The sequence below is a fragment of the Oncorhynchus gorbuscha genome, linkage group LG01 (genome assembly GCF_021184085.1).
Source record: "Oncorhynchus gorbuscha isolate QuinsamMale2020 ecotype Even-year linkage group LG01, OgorEven_v1.0, whole genome shotgun sequence".
NCBI lineage: Eukaryota > Metazoa > Chordata > Actinopteri > Salmoniformes > Salmonidae > Oncorhynchus > Oncorhynchus gorbuscha.
This window is the reverse complement of record NC_060173.1, coordinates 99971795-99988420: the sequence shown is the minus strand read 5'-3', so window position 1 is coordinate 99988420 and position 16626 is coordinate 99971795. Positions and strand designations below refer to the sequence as shown.

General features: G+C 44.7%; 1 protein-coding gene across 1 annotated transcript in view; it reads left to right on the top strand.

Moving 5' to 3' along the window:
* The window catches only part of LOC124047367 (receptor tyrosine-protein kinase erbB-4-like), a 615153-nt gene that overhangs the window by 290366 nt on the left and 308161 nt on the right, over positions 1 to 16626 (top strand). Inside the window, exon 2 of the mRNA XM_046367795.1 lies at positions 7785 to 7936. Within this exon, the coding sequence (XP_046223751.1) occupies positions 7785 to 7936 (152 nt within the window). The remainder of the gene's footprint in view (positions 1 to 7784; positions 7937 to 16626) is intronic.

Sequence of the window (16626 nt, the reverse complement as noted above, 5' to 3'; positions counted from 1 at the left end):
ACACACACACACACACACACACACACACACACACACACACACACACACACACCAGACACGTCCTCCATATTCTCCCCATACTGAGCTATCCCACACACACACTAACAGACACACCCCAGACACGTCCTCCTTCCCTTCCAACTGAGCTATCGGTAATGTTTACTTCAGGAAGTGACATTTGCAACTTTATTTAATTCAGTGAGTTACTGGGTATTGGTATGACCTTTCCTAGCGTGGCTGTGAGGCCCAATAATCCTTGTAGACTGACTCTCTTTCCACTATATTGATGTTCAATAAACTCACAGGCACTATTGATAAAGTCATTTTGTGCAATACTTATGGAAATGAGTTGAGATAAAGGTGGAAAATATGCCAGAAGGATCATTTAGTTTAATTCCACAGAGTACATTTTATAATATCAAATTAAAATTGATGAGAAAGTGCAGCAGCGGTGGTCACATGGTGTTTTTTTTAACTCGGCAAGGCCAAATTCTTATTTTCAATGACAGCCTAGTGGGTTACCTGCCTGTTCAGGAGCAGAATGACAGAATTGTACCTTGTCAGCTCAGGGATTTGAACTTGCAACCTTTCGTTTACTAGTCCAACGCACTAACCACTGGGCTACCCTGCCGCCCCAGCTTGTGTCATAGCCCTACTTTAAATATTTACCCGTTTCCATTGAAATGTTTTCTTACAGAAAAAAATCCACAGAAAGAGGCACATAGAGTCTCTGTTTGCATCCCAAATGGCACCTAATACCGTATGGGCCCTATATAGGGAATAGGATGCTATTTGGAATATACCCACTGTTTCTGGCATATTGAAGCCATTTACCTTTAGTGTTATCATTGTGACAGTGACAGATGACATGTGATACCCTGTCTGTGGTGAGCCTGCTGAAGATTGAAGGCCCATGCATCCCGGTCGTGATCATTCTGTAGACTGCTGAAGGGACTCTAAGGGCCCATGGATTCACATGAGACCCATCACACTGGATATAGTCTATCATCTGCTCTATTGAGAGATGTGACTGATAGTGGATGAGATGAGAGAAAGAGCTGTGGAGTAATAAAGAGTGGGGACAGGAGAGAGTGGGGAGAGACAGAGGTGGAAAGAGAACATTTGAGAGAGAGAGAGAGAGAGAGAGAGAGAGAGAGAGAGAGAGAGAGAGAGAGAGAGAGAGAGAGAGAGGAGAGAGGTGGAGAGATTATTCACTGTGACACGGTGGGAGAGCAGATCAACATTACTTCTAATCTAGAAACAAAGCAGCTCTTCTCGCGTCCACTCTTTTCCTTCTCTCGCCACAGGATGAAAGTCACTACATGACTGGTTAAAATGTGGTGTCATGTATTCGCAAACGTTTCTATCTGTGCTTATGTTGCAGTTTGTAGGTTGGATAGGGTTGGACAGTTTGGGGATAGGGTTGGACAGTTTGGGGGTAGGGTTGGACAGTTTGGGGGTAGGGTTGGACAGTTTGGGGGTAGGGTTGGACAGTTTGGGGGTAGGGTTGGACAGTTTGGGGGTAGGGTTGGACAGTTTGGGGGTAGCGTTGGACAGTTTGGGGGTAGGGTTGGACAGTTTGGGGGTAGGGTTGGACAGTTTGGGCATAGGGTTGGACAGTTTGGGGGTAGGGTTGGACAGTTTGGGGATAGGGTTGGACAGTTTGGGGGTAGGGTTGGACAGTTTGGGGGTAGGGGTGGGTACGGTTGGACAGTTTGGGGATAGGGTTGGACAGTTTGGGGGTAGGGGTGGGTTGGACAGTTGGGGATAGGGTTGGACAGTTTGGGGATAGGGTTGGACAGTTTGGGGATAGGGTTGGACAGTTTGGGGATAGGGTTGGACAGTTTGGGGATAGGGTTGGACAGTTTGGGGGTAGGGGTGGGTACGGTTGGACAGTTTGGGGATAGGGTTGGACAGTTTGGGGGTAGGGTGGGTACGGTTGGACAGTTTGGGGATAGGGTTGGACAGTTTGGGGATAGGGTTGGACAGTTTGGGGGTAGGGTTGGACAGTTTGGGGGTAGGGTTGGACAGTTTGGGGATAGGGTTGGACAGTTTGGGGGTAGGGTTGGACAGTTTGGGGGTAGGGTTGGACAGTTTGGGGATAGGGTTGGACAGTTTGGGGGTAGGGTTGGACAGTTTGGGGGTAGGGTTGGACAGTTTGGGGGTAGGGTTGGACAGTTTGGGGGTAGGGTTGGACAGTTTGGGGATAGGGTTGGACGGTTTGGGGATAGGGTTGGACAGTTTGGGGTTAGGGGTGGGTACGGTTGGACAGTTTGAGGGTAGGGTTGGACAGTTGTGTGTGAAAGGACAGTTGTGTGTGAAAGGACAGTTGTGTGTGAAAGGAATTAGCGTGTGTCAGTGCTATTGGTGATGCACTGCAGGTGACATCACTTGGTTTCCAAACCATATTGCTGCTGTAACAAATTCAGGACAGGAATTGGTAGGAATTATGTGGAAATAATGAAGAGGTTTGTTTGACTGGCTTTGAGTGAATGAGAAGGAAAGTGTTTCATTTATTTTATTATGTCGGAAGATTGGCCCAAATATAATTATGTTTTGGATATTCCTGAAATGACATCCATGTTATTTGGGGAATGTATGTTTTGCATAATGTCTTTTGGGCCTATATTTTGTGGAATGCCCCTAGAAGTTTTTTTTTTTGATTGAATTGAAGATCTGTTTTTAGCATGCCAAGGGAAAGCAGACGTTTAGTTTTGCCAAAATTAAATATTTGTCTCATGAGAAAAAATATGGATCTATCAGTGTCTTCATATATTTTCTCCAGACTCTTCCTATTGAGTCTGGAGTAGATCGCATTCATTTTCATCATTTTGTTATTTGCTGTAAATCAAAGGCATCAAGTCTATTTACTCATCACAGTTTGAGTGAAAATGCTCTCATCAGAAACTGTTTGAATACTGTAGGTAATGAAGCACTTTGGTTGTGGAGTGACTCCTGATATTTTCTGAGTAGTACGGATGTAGGGTACTGATTTCTAAAGGTGCATGAACTGAACTGTTGATTACCTGAGAGAAGAGGGTGAACAGAGAGATGTAGCATTGAATTACATTGAGATGCCATTTTTTTTCGTTTGACCATCAACGGCAATAAGTTGTTTTAAACATTAAACCACAATATTGCATCCTTAGATGTTATGGTGAAAAAACAGGCTAATGTAAATTGTTTTACATTTTATTGCACAAATAAGCTGTCAACTTTATTCCCACAAGCAAACACTCACACCTGTAATGAACACAATGGGAAACAGAGAGCTGGTTTCAAGCGCAGGGTGCAGCAGGTGTTTATTTGTGAAGAACCACAGGAGCAGGCAGAAGGTCATACACAGGGGGTCCAAAAAGGCAACAGTACAGGCAGGGAAAAGGATAATAATGTCATCTGGGAGATCAGGCAATAGGTTGATAACAGGAAATCCAATAGGCTAAAGTACAAGCAGGGAAAAGGCATCGTTAGTGAGGCAGGCAAAAACTATCATACACGGGAGGATTACATTATACAGGAAACCCAGCACTCTGAAGAGCAATGTGTCACAAAACAAACAATACCTCACAATGATGGGGTGCAAATAACTCAACTAAATAGTGTGTGATAATGACATACAGCTGTGTGAACAGGTGATCAGAATTCAGGTGATTGGGATCTGGAGAGTGAGCTGCGTTCAGGGGATCTATGTGTTTGAGAGTGTGAGCTACAAAGTGGGCTGGAAGGTGAGCTGTGTTCAGGGGATCTACGTATTTGAGAGAGTGAGTTGGAAACAGACATTACAAAACCAAGATATGCATTTATTTTTTACCTCTGGCTTCATATCCTGCTATTAATTAAGTATAGAAATCCCATGTTGTGATTCATTGCCATAATCCCTCATTTCTGAAATGGAAATCCTGGAAAAAAAATGTAATCAAACCGACAACAATGAGGAGGACAAGGGGGGAATTTAGTAATAGAAATGAAGACATTGTGCCTCAGTGACATGTCTCTGCATTCCTCTGAATGCAAATCCACGCTTTAGGGGAAAAACTGCTTTGTATAACAGTATGTGCCATGCTTCACAGAAAGAGAGACAGGGAGAAAGGAAGAAAATAAAGATGATTTAAAAATTATTTCTATGATATGATTTATTATTAAATATGATTTAGTTCTGCCTGTAATGTAGCCTTAATCTCAAATCAAATCCCCATACACAAATCCCATTGTTCTGCTTTTGTCCTTCTCTTCACATTGTCTTTCACAGCATGGTTCCAGCAACTATAGTGGAACCGTAAACAGGCTGGAGCAGTATAGCTCGGCATGGCTTGGTTCAGCTCAGCTAATTAGTGTGAAAAGGGTTTGCAGTCTGCCAGCAATCCAGCCTTGGTCCACTTGAACATCCAGCCAGGTTGGTACAGGTGGCTTTTCTGTGGTTCAGTGGACAGTCAACACAATGCAGTGGTCACATGGAGGTGTTGGCTTCTACTACAGTAACTGTATGATGTCATTACAGATCACTGATAACTCAGTCATTACCACTCTGCACAGTGTAATGTACAGCAACAGTTTGAGTTGACCGTACTCAAATCATTTAGTTGGATTGGCATTAAGGTTCCGCAATGGAATAAGAACAATCCAACGTCATTGAAGCGATGTGTGTGTGTCTTATCGGGTAGTCAGGGAGCTTATTGAAGCATATGGAGGTTTCGTTTTCAGTGGCTGATGATAAACTGTCCTTTTCACTGGGAAACTGTGCTTGCATCTCAAATGGCACCCTATTCCCTACATCGTGCACTGCTTTTTACTAAAGTCCTATTGGCCCTTGTCAAAAGTAGTGCTCTGTAGGGCATAGTGTATAATTTTGAACACACCCTGCACATCCCACAATACCCCTTTAATCTCTTCATGGTGCCCTCAGGGCATAATAACTGTTTATTACCTGGAACCCCCCCCCACACACCTCCCACCGTCCGCCTCCCTCCCTCCTCCAGCCTTTCTGTATGCTCATGCTAACCGTTATTGAAAACACCCAGGCTCATCACATCACACCTGACCTGCATGCTATTTCTTCTTGATAACTGCTCCCCATTCACTTTGGGAATGTCCCAAATAGCATCCTAATTCTTATGTAGTGCACTACTTTTGATCAAAGACCAATGGGGAATAGGGTGCCATTTGGGATAAATCATTTCACTCTCCTGTTAGATCTGTATGCTCCCACGGCCTCCTGTAATCTAATATCATGTTAGGAGGAATTGTTTGAACAAAATCTCATTTGTCTTTATAGCCTGATGTTGCCTTCAAGCAGATTTTTCTGTTCCTCATCCATCCATTTTCTGAAGGGTAATGGAAGGGAAATAAATAGGAAATAGAATGAAAGTTGGGCTTGGAGAACTACTAACACAAAAAAGGGGGATATGAGTTTAGTTTAGGAAGGAGTAGAAGATGCCTTCCTTGTATTGCTCTGAGGGAAGAAAGTGTGAGGCAGAGAGAGACAGACAGAGAGAGAAAAGGAACACGGTTTTCAGAATGGTACGTAAAATGGAGGTAAGATTTTTGAGGGGAGCTGTCTTGGAGGAGACAGGCGTTTGTGTTTAAAGAAGACAGGTGTGTCTGTTTTCCTGTGCTGTTGGGTGGTACTTCATGGGTGACTGTGTGCCAACACTGTGGGAGGATTCTGTCACCCCTATCAAGGCGATGGCTCCCCCTGTCAAATGTGAAGTGGCTGGAAACAGCCCACATTGTCAACATGGTTGGGATTTACTGGTCATGTGGGAGAAGGCAGTGTATCTGTCTGCATCCCAAATGGTACCCCATTCCCTATAGTGCACAACCTTTGACCAGAGCCCATAAGGCGCTGTGAAAAGTAGTGTACTACATAGGGAAAACAGTGCCATTGGGGACTCTCTTTTTGTCAATCTCTCTCTATATAGCGGGGTAGACCAGAGAGCCATGTGAATATATTATTGATGTTAAATATAGCAAACGTTTACGTAGCAAACGTTTTACGCCGCTCTGAATGCAATAATCATTACTCTGCTTGTTTTTAAATGACCTTGAGTACTGGACAAGCTTGTTGTGATTCTTGTTATTGCGTGACAGGGAAGGTCAGTATTAGATGTTTGCTTAGAATCACTGCCTATACTGATGGACGAAGCACCACTCAAGCCCACTTTGTGTGTGTGTGTGTGTGTGTGTGTGTGTGTGTGTGTGTGTGTGTGTGTGTGTGTGTGTGTGTGTGTGTGTGTGTGTGTGTGTGTGTGTGTGTGTGTGTGTGTGTGTGTGTGTGTGTGTGTGTGTGTGTGTGTGTGTGTGTGTGTGTGTGTGCGTTTGTGCTCGTACGCCTGTGCACATTTTATTTTTAAGTCTGTGTGCTTTGTTTTGATTTAATTGATATGTCAGTGTGTTTTGGGCTATCCTGTCAGCAGCAGCAGCTGACAGGGCAGATGTCTCCTGTCATAGTGGGGGTAAAAGGTGTTCGATGGGTGGAAAAGACGGGCTTTAATTACGCAGCAGGAGTCTACTCAGTAGCTTGGCCATATGCTAACAGGGACTCATCTGCCCACGGGTCCTCTGCCCACTCACTCACTCACTCACTCACTCACTCACTCACTCACTCACTCACTCACTCACTCACTGTTTATTTCACTCACTCACTCACTCACTCACTCACTCACTCACTCACTCACTCACTCACTCACTCACTCACTCACTCTCACTCACTCACTCACTGTTTATTTCACTCACTCACTCACTCACTCACTCACTCACTCACTCACTCACTCACTCACTCACTCACTCACTCACTCACCACTCACTCACTGTTTATTTCACTCACTCACTCACTGTTTATTTCACTCACTCACTCACTCACTCACTCACCACCACACTCACTCCACTCACTCACTCACTCACCACCACCACCACTCACCACACTCACTCACTCACTCACTCACTTTATTTCACTCACTCACTCACTCACTCACTCACTCACCACACTCACTCACTCACCACACTCACTCACTCACTCACTGTTTATTTCACTCACTCACTCACTGTTTATTTCACTCACTCACTCACTCACCACACTCACTCACTCACTCACCACTCACTCACTCACTCACCACTCACTGTTTATTTCACTCACTCACCACACTCACCACCACCACTCACCACACTCCACTCACTCCACCACCACCACTCACTCACTCACTGTTTATTTCACTCACTCACTCACTCACTCACCACTCACTCACCACTCACTGTTTACTTCACTCACCACCACTCACTGTCACTCACTCACTCACTCACTCACTCACTCACTCACTCACTCGCCTTCTCTCTCTCACTCACTCACTAGCCTTCTCTCTCTCTTTAGCCTTCTCTCTCTCTTTAGCCTTCTCTCTCTAGAATTCACTCACTCACTCACTCTTCAGTAGTCCTACCACGCTGGACCCACCAACCACAGAGCATCTGTATCTCACAGCTCACTAACCAAGGATTGACATGTAGTGTAAAGCCAAGATCTTTGTCACCGTATGTGATGTGCCAAATGATGATGTGTAGTGATGAATGTAGCCAACTGCTAATAAAACACCAGATTCTAGATGTAGAAAATGTCTGTGTTCTCATTGGCATCACAGACCATAAACATGTTGGTGGAACTAATAAATACACTGACTTCCTTTTTATCTTTATTTCTTTACAGAGTAAAGTCTTATTTCAATGTTTTGGATGGATCACGATCATCACTTACTCTGTAAAACATGTATATCTAATATACCTCCCCCTCTCTGCAGTATGCGCGGGCACAGAGAACAAGCTGAGTACTCTGTCGGACCTGGAGCAGCAGTACCGCACCTTGAGAAAGTACTACGAGAACTGTGAGGTTGTCATGGGTAACCTGGAGATCACCAGCATCGACCGCTCCAGAGACCTCTCCTTCCTCAGGGTAAGACCTGACACTACCATCCCTTCTTAGAATGACTTCTAGAATCACACATAGGAAATGTTCTGGAATCACACCTGGAAGTGTTTTGGAATCACGTAGTTGAACATATCAGTGTCTGTTCAATCAACTTTGCAACCAGCCATTGTCCATTCAATCTTGTTGGTCAGATATTGTTTTACTCCTAGGTCCTCTCTTACCAATCAGCTAGGCTGTCTGTAATAATCACACCCTCATCCTCTGCAGCTCTGATCTCTAAGTACCAAAAACTGATTGTCTCCATGTTCTCTTCTGCTTGGTGGGAGACATCATGAAATTTTGATGACCTGATTAATTATCTCTGATTCAACACAATCCATATCGTATTTGATTAGAGATGTTTCAGAGATGTAGAATGAATCATAATTAAATGTTTGGGATTGGTTGGGATTGGATTGGTGGAGAGGGAGGTGGAGTGCTTGTAGGTTAGATGAGGGACCAGTGGTGTAATCACTTACTTGACCCAACACACACACACAGGCGCACACACATCATTCAGTATGTTCAACTGGCTATAGATGATCTCTCCTGCCCCTACCTCTCAAGCACATCTCCCACATCACCACCGGTTAGCACGTTCTCAACTTATTACATACACTGAACAAAATGCTGCTTCTTAAATGGTTCTTCCTCAGCTCTTAAAGTTCCTAGGAGAACTCTTTCCCCATAAAGAAACTTAAATTAAGAGTGGGTTTCTTGACATGGTACTATGGTTCTTCAGAATTCTTGAATGTTCCTGAAACGTGTCCTTTTCATAGCACCCTGCAAATTGGCCAGTGTTAACTAGTCTTGATTTTTCAGTGTAACATTTATAGATTTGATTCAAGAGTTAAATTAACACTCAGTGGTGTAAAATGACCCCAGTGTTGGTGTTAATAACCAGTTTTGAACCAAAACCACACGTATCATTATTTCCAAGCAGGCTCTATTGCAGGTTGATTTGAACAATTGTTTATTTCAATATCTTCGTTTTTGCATGTACATTGATTGGTTAATTATGTATGCTACTCTCATTTGTTGACTTCTGTGATCGAAAAAAGCCTTGGTTTCATGCATGTCAACATCAGAAGCCTCCTCCCTAAGTTTGTTTTACTCACTGCTTTAGCACACTCTGCTAACACTGATGTCCTTGCCGTGTCTGAATCCTGGCTCAGGAAGGCCACCAAAAATTCAGAGATTTCCATACCCAACTATAACATCTTCCGTCAAGATAGAACTGCCAAAGGGGGAGGAGTTGCAGAGATAGCCTGCAAAGTAATGTCATACTTTCCAGGTCCATACCCAAACAGTTTGAACTACTAATTTTGAAAATCACTCTCTCCAGAAATAAGTCTCTCACTGTTGCCGCCTGCTACCGACCCCCCTCAGCTCCCAGCTGTGCCCTGGACACCATTTGTGAATTGATCGCCCCCCATCTAGCTTCAGAGTTTGTTCTGTTAGGTGACCTAAACTGGGATATGCTTAACACCCCGGCAGTCCTACAATCTAAGCTAGATGCCCTCAATCTCACACAAATCATCAAGGAACCCACCAGGTACAACCCCAACTCTGTAAGCAAGGGCACCCTCATAGACGTCATCCTGACCAACTGGCCCTCCAAATACACCTCCGATGTCTTCAACCAGGATCTCAGTGATCACTGCCTCATTGCCTGTATCCGCTATGGAGCCGCAGTCAAACGACCACCCCTCATCACTGTCAAACGCTCCCTAAAACACTTCTGCGAGCAGGCCTTTCTAATCGACCTGGCCCGGGTATCCTGGAAGGACATTGACCTCATCCCGTCAGCTGACGATGCCTGGTCATTCTTTAAAAGTAACTTCCTCACCATTTTAGATAAGCATGCGCTGTTCAAAAAATGCAGAACTAAGAACAGATACAGCCCTTGGTTCACTCCAGACCTGACTTCCCTCGACCAGCACAAAAACATCCTGTGGCGGACTGCAATAGCATCGAACAGTCCCCGCGATATGCAACTGTTCAGGGAAGTCAGGAACCAATACACGCAGTCAGTCAGGAAAGCTAAGGCCAGCTTCTTCAGGCAGAAGTTTGCATCCTGTGCTCCAACTCCAAAACGTTCTGGGACACTGAAGTCCATGGAGAACAAGAGCACCTCCTCCCAGCTGCCCACTGCACTGAGGCTAGGTAACACGGTCACCACCGATAAATCCATGATTATCAAAAACTTCAACAAGCATTTCTCAACGGCTGGCCATGCCTTCCGCCTGGCTACTCCAACCTCGGCCAACAGCTCCGCCCCCCGCAGCTCCTCGCCCAAGCCTCTCCAGGTTCTCCTTTACCCAAATCCAGATAGCAGATGTTCTGAAAGAGCTGCAAAACCTGGACCCGTATAAATAACCTGGGCTTGACAATCTGGACCCTCTATTTCTGAAACTATCCGCCGCCATTGTCGCAACCCCCATTACCAGCCTGTTCAACCTCTCTTTCATATCGTCTGAGATCCAAGGTTTGGAAAGCTACCGCAGTCATCCCCCTCTTCAAAGAGGGAGACACCCTGGACCCAAACTGTTACAGACCTATATCCATCCTGCCCTGCCTATCTAAGGTCTTCGAAAGCCAAGTCAACAAACAGGTCACTGACCATCTCGAATCCCACCGTACCTTCTCCGCTGTGCAATCTGGTTTCAGAGCCGGTCACGGGTGCACCTCAGCCACACTCAAGGTACTAAACGATATCATAACCGCCATCGATAAAAGACAGTACTGTGCAGCCGTCTTAATCAACCTTGCCAAGGCTTTCGACTCTGTCAATCACCATATTCTTATCGGCAGACTCAGTAGCCTCGGTTTTTCGGATGACTGCCTTGCCTGGTTCACAGACAGAGTTCAGTGTGTCAAATCGCAGGGCATGCCGTCCGGTCCCCTGACAGTCTCTATGGGGGTGCCACAGGGTTCAATTCTCGGGCCGACTCTTTTCTCTGTATATATCAATGATGTTGCTCTTGCTGCGGGCGATTCCCTGATCCACCTCTACGCAGACGACACCATTCTATATACTTTCGGCCCGTCATTGGACACTGTGCTATCTAACCTCCAAACGAGCTTCAATGCCATACAACACTCCTTCCGTGGCCTCCAACAGCTCTTAAACACTAGTAAAACCAAATGCATGCTTTTCAACCGATCGCTGCCTGCACCCGCATGCCCGACTAGCATCACCACCCTGGATGGTTCCGACCTTGAATATGTGGACATCTATAAGTACCTAGGTGTCTGGCTAGACTGCAAACTCTCCTTCCAGACTCATATCAATCATCTCCAATCGAAAATCAAATCAAGAGTCGGCTTTCTATTCCGCAACAAAGCCTCCTTCACTCACGCCGCCAAGCTTACCCTAGTAAAACTGACTATCCTACCGATCCTCGACTTCGGCGATGTCATCTACAAAATTGCTTCCAACACTCTACTCAGCAAACTGGATGCAGTTTATCACAGTGCCATCCGTTTTGTCACTAAAGCACCTTATACCACCCACCACTGCGACTTGTATGCTCTAGTCGGCTGGCTCTCGCTACATATTCGTCGTCAGACCCACTGGCTCCAGGTCATCTACAAGTCCATGCTAGGTAAAGCTCCGCCTTATCTCAGTTCACTGGTCACGATGGCAACACCCATCCGTAGCACGCGCTCCAGCAGGTGTATCTCACTGATCATCCCTAAAGCCAACACCTCATTTGGCCGCCTTTCGTTCCAGTACTCTGCTGCCTGTGACTGGAACAAATTGCAAAAATCACTGAAGTTGGAGACTTTCATCTCCCTCACCAACTTCAAACATCAGCTATCCGAGCAGCTAACCGATCGCTGGAGCTGTACATAGTCTATTGGTAAATAGCCCAACCATTTTCACCTACCTCATCCCCACACTGTTTTTTATTTATTTACTTTTCTGCTCTTTTGCACACCAATATCTCTAACTGTACATGACCATCTGATCATTTATCACTCCAGTGTTAATCTGCAAAATTGTAATTATTCGCCTACCTCCTCATGCCTTTTGCACATATTGTATATAGACTCCCCTTTTTTTCTACTGTGTTATTGACTTGTTAATTGTTTACTCCATGTGTAACTCTGTGTTGTCTGTTCACACTGCTATGCTTTATCTTGGCCAGGTCACAGTTGCAAATGAGAACTTGTTCTCAACTAGCCTACCTGTTTAAATAAAGGTGAAATAAAAAAATAAAAAAATTAATGTGATTGTTTATTTAACTAGGCAAGTCAGTTAAGAACAAATTATTATTTACGATGACAGCCTACACCGGCCAAACCCAGACAACACTGGGTCAACTGTGTGGCGCCCTATTGGAATCCCAATCACGGCCGGTTGTGATACAGCCTGGATTCAAACCAGGGTGTCTGTAGTGACTCCTCAAGCACTGAGATGCAGTGCCTTAGACCGCTACACCACTCAGGAGCCCAAATGGCATAAATATTTTTAAACTATTCCAATCACTTACTTGCACTTATCGCACCAGTTACAAAAATTGTTGTTCCAGTTTAGATGTTTAAGGTTGTTTAAGGTAGTTGTTTAAGGTAGATGTTGGGTAGATGTTTAAGGTAGTCTCATATCTAAATCCTCCCAACTCTGTCAGTCATTCTGAATGCAGATTGCAGCTGAATTCAAATGTTGGATATGTGCTGTGTGCTGCTGACTGCATGATTGTGTGTGTTGTAATGGGGTGGTTTGGCTGGGTGGTTGTCTGAACCCCCAAGCACTTTATGAGGTGGTGCTTTAACCTAGTAGAAGGAAACACAATCTCCTGTAAGACCAGAGGCTACAGAGGACTTTGTATCAATGTATTTAACATTGATTACCTGATCGATATTTAGACGTAGAGACACCTCATCAAGTTTACCGGGTCTATGTGTTACGATTCAGAAATAAATATAACACCCATAGTCAAAATGACTTTGATGAATTGCTTGAATCCTTTTTTAATCTGAGTCTTAGTTTGTTTTAAAACGAATTATTTGACTGTGTAAGTCAGCATTGTTTATATTTAGGGCCAGTAATGATGTTATGATCTACTGTTAGGTATCAAAACAGAGTCAGCTTTTCTATATTACTAAAAGTGAGCCATTCATATCAACTTTTGTTGAAACATTCTTCCTGTCCTGTAAAAGCCATGCAGCTGTGTGGTCTCTAGAATACAACAATGCATAACATAGGCCGTTGTACATAACAAAACAAAAACTGAGGCATTTATGCCCTTCTGTGTTCCCCAAAACAAACAATGTCGACAAATATATCTCCTTACCCCCCGCGGCAAAAAACAAAACTCCATAGTGTGGCATGCAATGGAGGGAAGCAGTCCAGTGTTTCCATTGGCCCCCTGCAGAGGAAATAGGACCATGGGACACTGTGAGGGGTTGTGGGTAAGAGAGGAAGCAGAAAGTGATGCTGAAGGGAGTATTGAACTATTGTTCAACTCTGTTGAAATCTTACAATCCTACTCCGAATAATCAGCTTTTATTTTGTTCCAGCTTGCTGTTATAGAACTCATAAGGGAATGAACATAGAGCCAGGTGGTGATGGGGTTTAGGCCCTTGGTTACAAGCGCTTGCTACTACAAACTGCTACTTCCTTACCTGAACATATAACAGGACGCTGGTTGCTGCTCGTTTACAAAATGGTCCCATGTGGCTCTGTGCACATGCCAGGTCCTCCAGAATCTTAAGGCTTCACAATTAACGAGGGTTAATTGGACATGCTAATTGGGAACACAGGGTGCCAAGCAACAAGGGAGCAGGGAGGAGGGCAAGGTGCTGTGTATTTTTGGGTTTTTAAACACGTTATTATTTTAAAACACATTAATAATATGCCGTCCCTCGGGCAGAAGAGGTGGAGGAAAACTTCACCTTAAAGAGGGGGAGAGGAGTAAAGGAAAACCTAGCTAGAAGCTTCTTTCCTTTCTGTCTGGCTGTCTAGTGGTCTGGGTGGTGTGGCTGGCTGGGTGGCAATGTCCTGGGTGATTGAAAGTGATGCTTGTGCTTTGCCACCTTTTTAAAATAGCAAGAGATTAATGGTCACATCCCAAACTACCAGAACAGCTTTAGCAGTAAATAGAGTCCATCTTCTAAACTGCCTCCATACTGCCGATGAATCGAGACCCAGCTATAAGATTAATAACTGGAATTCTTCCCCAAGATCGTATTTTTTCTGTGTCTATTTTTTCTTCTGTGTATTAAATCTGACTTATTTGTGAATGTGTGTTTCTCGCACACAAATGCAAGCTTGCAGCACATGCATTTCATTTCCACATGATGGTTCACAGATAGGTAACACTTAGCCCTCTTACTTTCTATTTTCCCTTAATTCAGTTGTGTGCGTATGAGATGAGGTCGTCCAGTAATCCACCTGAGAAGGCCTTCACCATTCCCTGACCCTGATGCCACTGTCCCCTTGTAACCACTACAACTCTGCCACGTTATGTTTCCTGTCCATCTACAAGAGTAGCTTGCTTGAGTCACTACCATAACATGTTGTAAGCCTCATAGCAAGACATGATGAAGGCTCATACATGCGTATAACAATAATGAAGAATTATACCTTCATGCTTTACACAATTGCCTATGAATGAATCTATAGACAGACCTCCTTCCAGCACAAAGCCATCTTACTCCTCCAGCCTATCAGTTCCCTGCCGGGCAAATAGTGGCTTCCTGCCTTGTGTATCTAGTGTTAAATGGAGTGAAAAGAAGTGCATTAATTTTGACCAAAGACTATGGACACTGTTCAAAACTAGTGCTCTATAAAAGGAATAGGCCACTATTTGGGATGCAGCCCATAGTGTTAATTATACCAATATCATTTACAAATGGAAAATGGAAATATTCTCATTATGTTTCACATCATTAGCTTGACGATTAGACACTGGGAGAGACGGGCGGGCAGGCAGAGGTGGGGGGGTGGGGTCAGACAAGAAATAGGATGTAGTAGATGTTGTGTTGCCATGGTGCCATGTTGTAAGTACTGTAGAAGACCACTGTCTGAGTCCCCTTTTAATGCTATCTCTCTTTCTCTCTCTATCGTTCTCTCTCCCCCGGACTCTCGCTCGGTCCTTATATTGCCATCTCTCTCTCCCTCTCTCTCTCTCTCTTTCTCCCTCCCCTGCCTTTTTTTGCCTTCAGACTGAAGTAGTCTGCTACAGGCTCTTCTAAAAAGGTTATAGTTATAGCCCTTTGATGCCTGCAATCTAAAGTGATCACTTAGCGTCTAGATAACAATGTCATTATGATATAAACCAGATGGAAATATACCAGTTAGATCGCTATAGGATCAAGTTACATGTTTTGGTCAGTACAGTGTCAGTACCAGTGTCATGCTAAAGATTGCTAAAGATAATGGTGATCATGTTGCGGTTTCTGTAGTCACTACAGAGGAGGTTGGTGCTAGTCATTTAAGTCCTACAACTGGGGTTGTTTGTAGTCTACAGGACCACATTTCCACTTACCAAATGCATCTTTTGGTGTTTGCCGCTATAGAAATCTTCTGTGTTGTAACACCCAGTAGCACATAATGCCTTTATGGCCCCATGTCAAACACTAGGCAACTCAAATTAAAACATAACTACATAGACATTAAAACTCCATTTGAAAAGTAGTTAAGTGAATATTAGTGTTCTATATATATGAGGAGACTGGGCTGATTGGGTTGGGCAAATTTAGACAACTTCATAAGTGGCCCTTAGAGTAGCAGTCAGCCCCCTAGTGTTATCCTGACCCTGTGCGCTCCAGAGAACAAAGGTCAAATAGGGGTTAATGAGCCTGGAGAACACAGAGAAGCAGAGGAGACATTTAAAGTAGTCTGTCCCCAGCCAGTTGACTGAACTCATGATAGGAGGAGCTGTCTGCATTAATGACAGCAGACTCCTACCACTCTGCATCCAAATAGGGACATGGTAAGAGTGAGACTCATGGTTAGAGACTTTGACCTAAACTTTATTTCTGACTCACCCTCCACCTCTTATTTTGTGGGTCATCCTCTTTCTCTGCCTGTCCGTCCTCTACCTATCTGCAGCCTCTGTCCTGCTACATCCTGTCCATCCTCTACCTATCCTACACCCTCTGTCCTGCTACATCCTGTCCATCCTCTACCTATCCTACAGCCTCTGTCCTGCTACATCCTGTCCATCCTCTACCTATCTGCAGCCACTGTCCTGCTACATCCTGTCCATCCTCTACCTATCTGCAGCCTCTGTCCTGCTACATCCTGTCCATCCTCTACCTATCCTACACCCTCTGTCCTGCTACATCCTGTCCATCCTCTACCTATCCTACAGCCTCTGTCCTGCTACATCCTGTCCATCCTCTACCTATCTGCAGCCACTGTCCTGCTACATCCTGTCCATCCTCTACCTATCCTACAGCCTCTGTCCTGCTACATCCTGTCCATCCTCTACCTATCTGCAGCCTCTGTCCTGCTACATCCTGTCCATCCTCTACCTATCCTACACCCTCTGTCCTGCTACATCCTGTCCATCCTCTAACTATCCTACAGTCTCTGTCCTGCTACATCCTGTCCATCCTCTACCTATCTGCAGCCACTGTCCTGCTACATCCTGTCCCTCCTCTACCTATCCTCCAGCCTCTGTCCTGCTACATCCTGTCCAGCCTCTACCTATCCTACACCC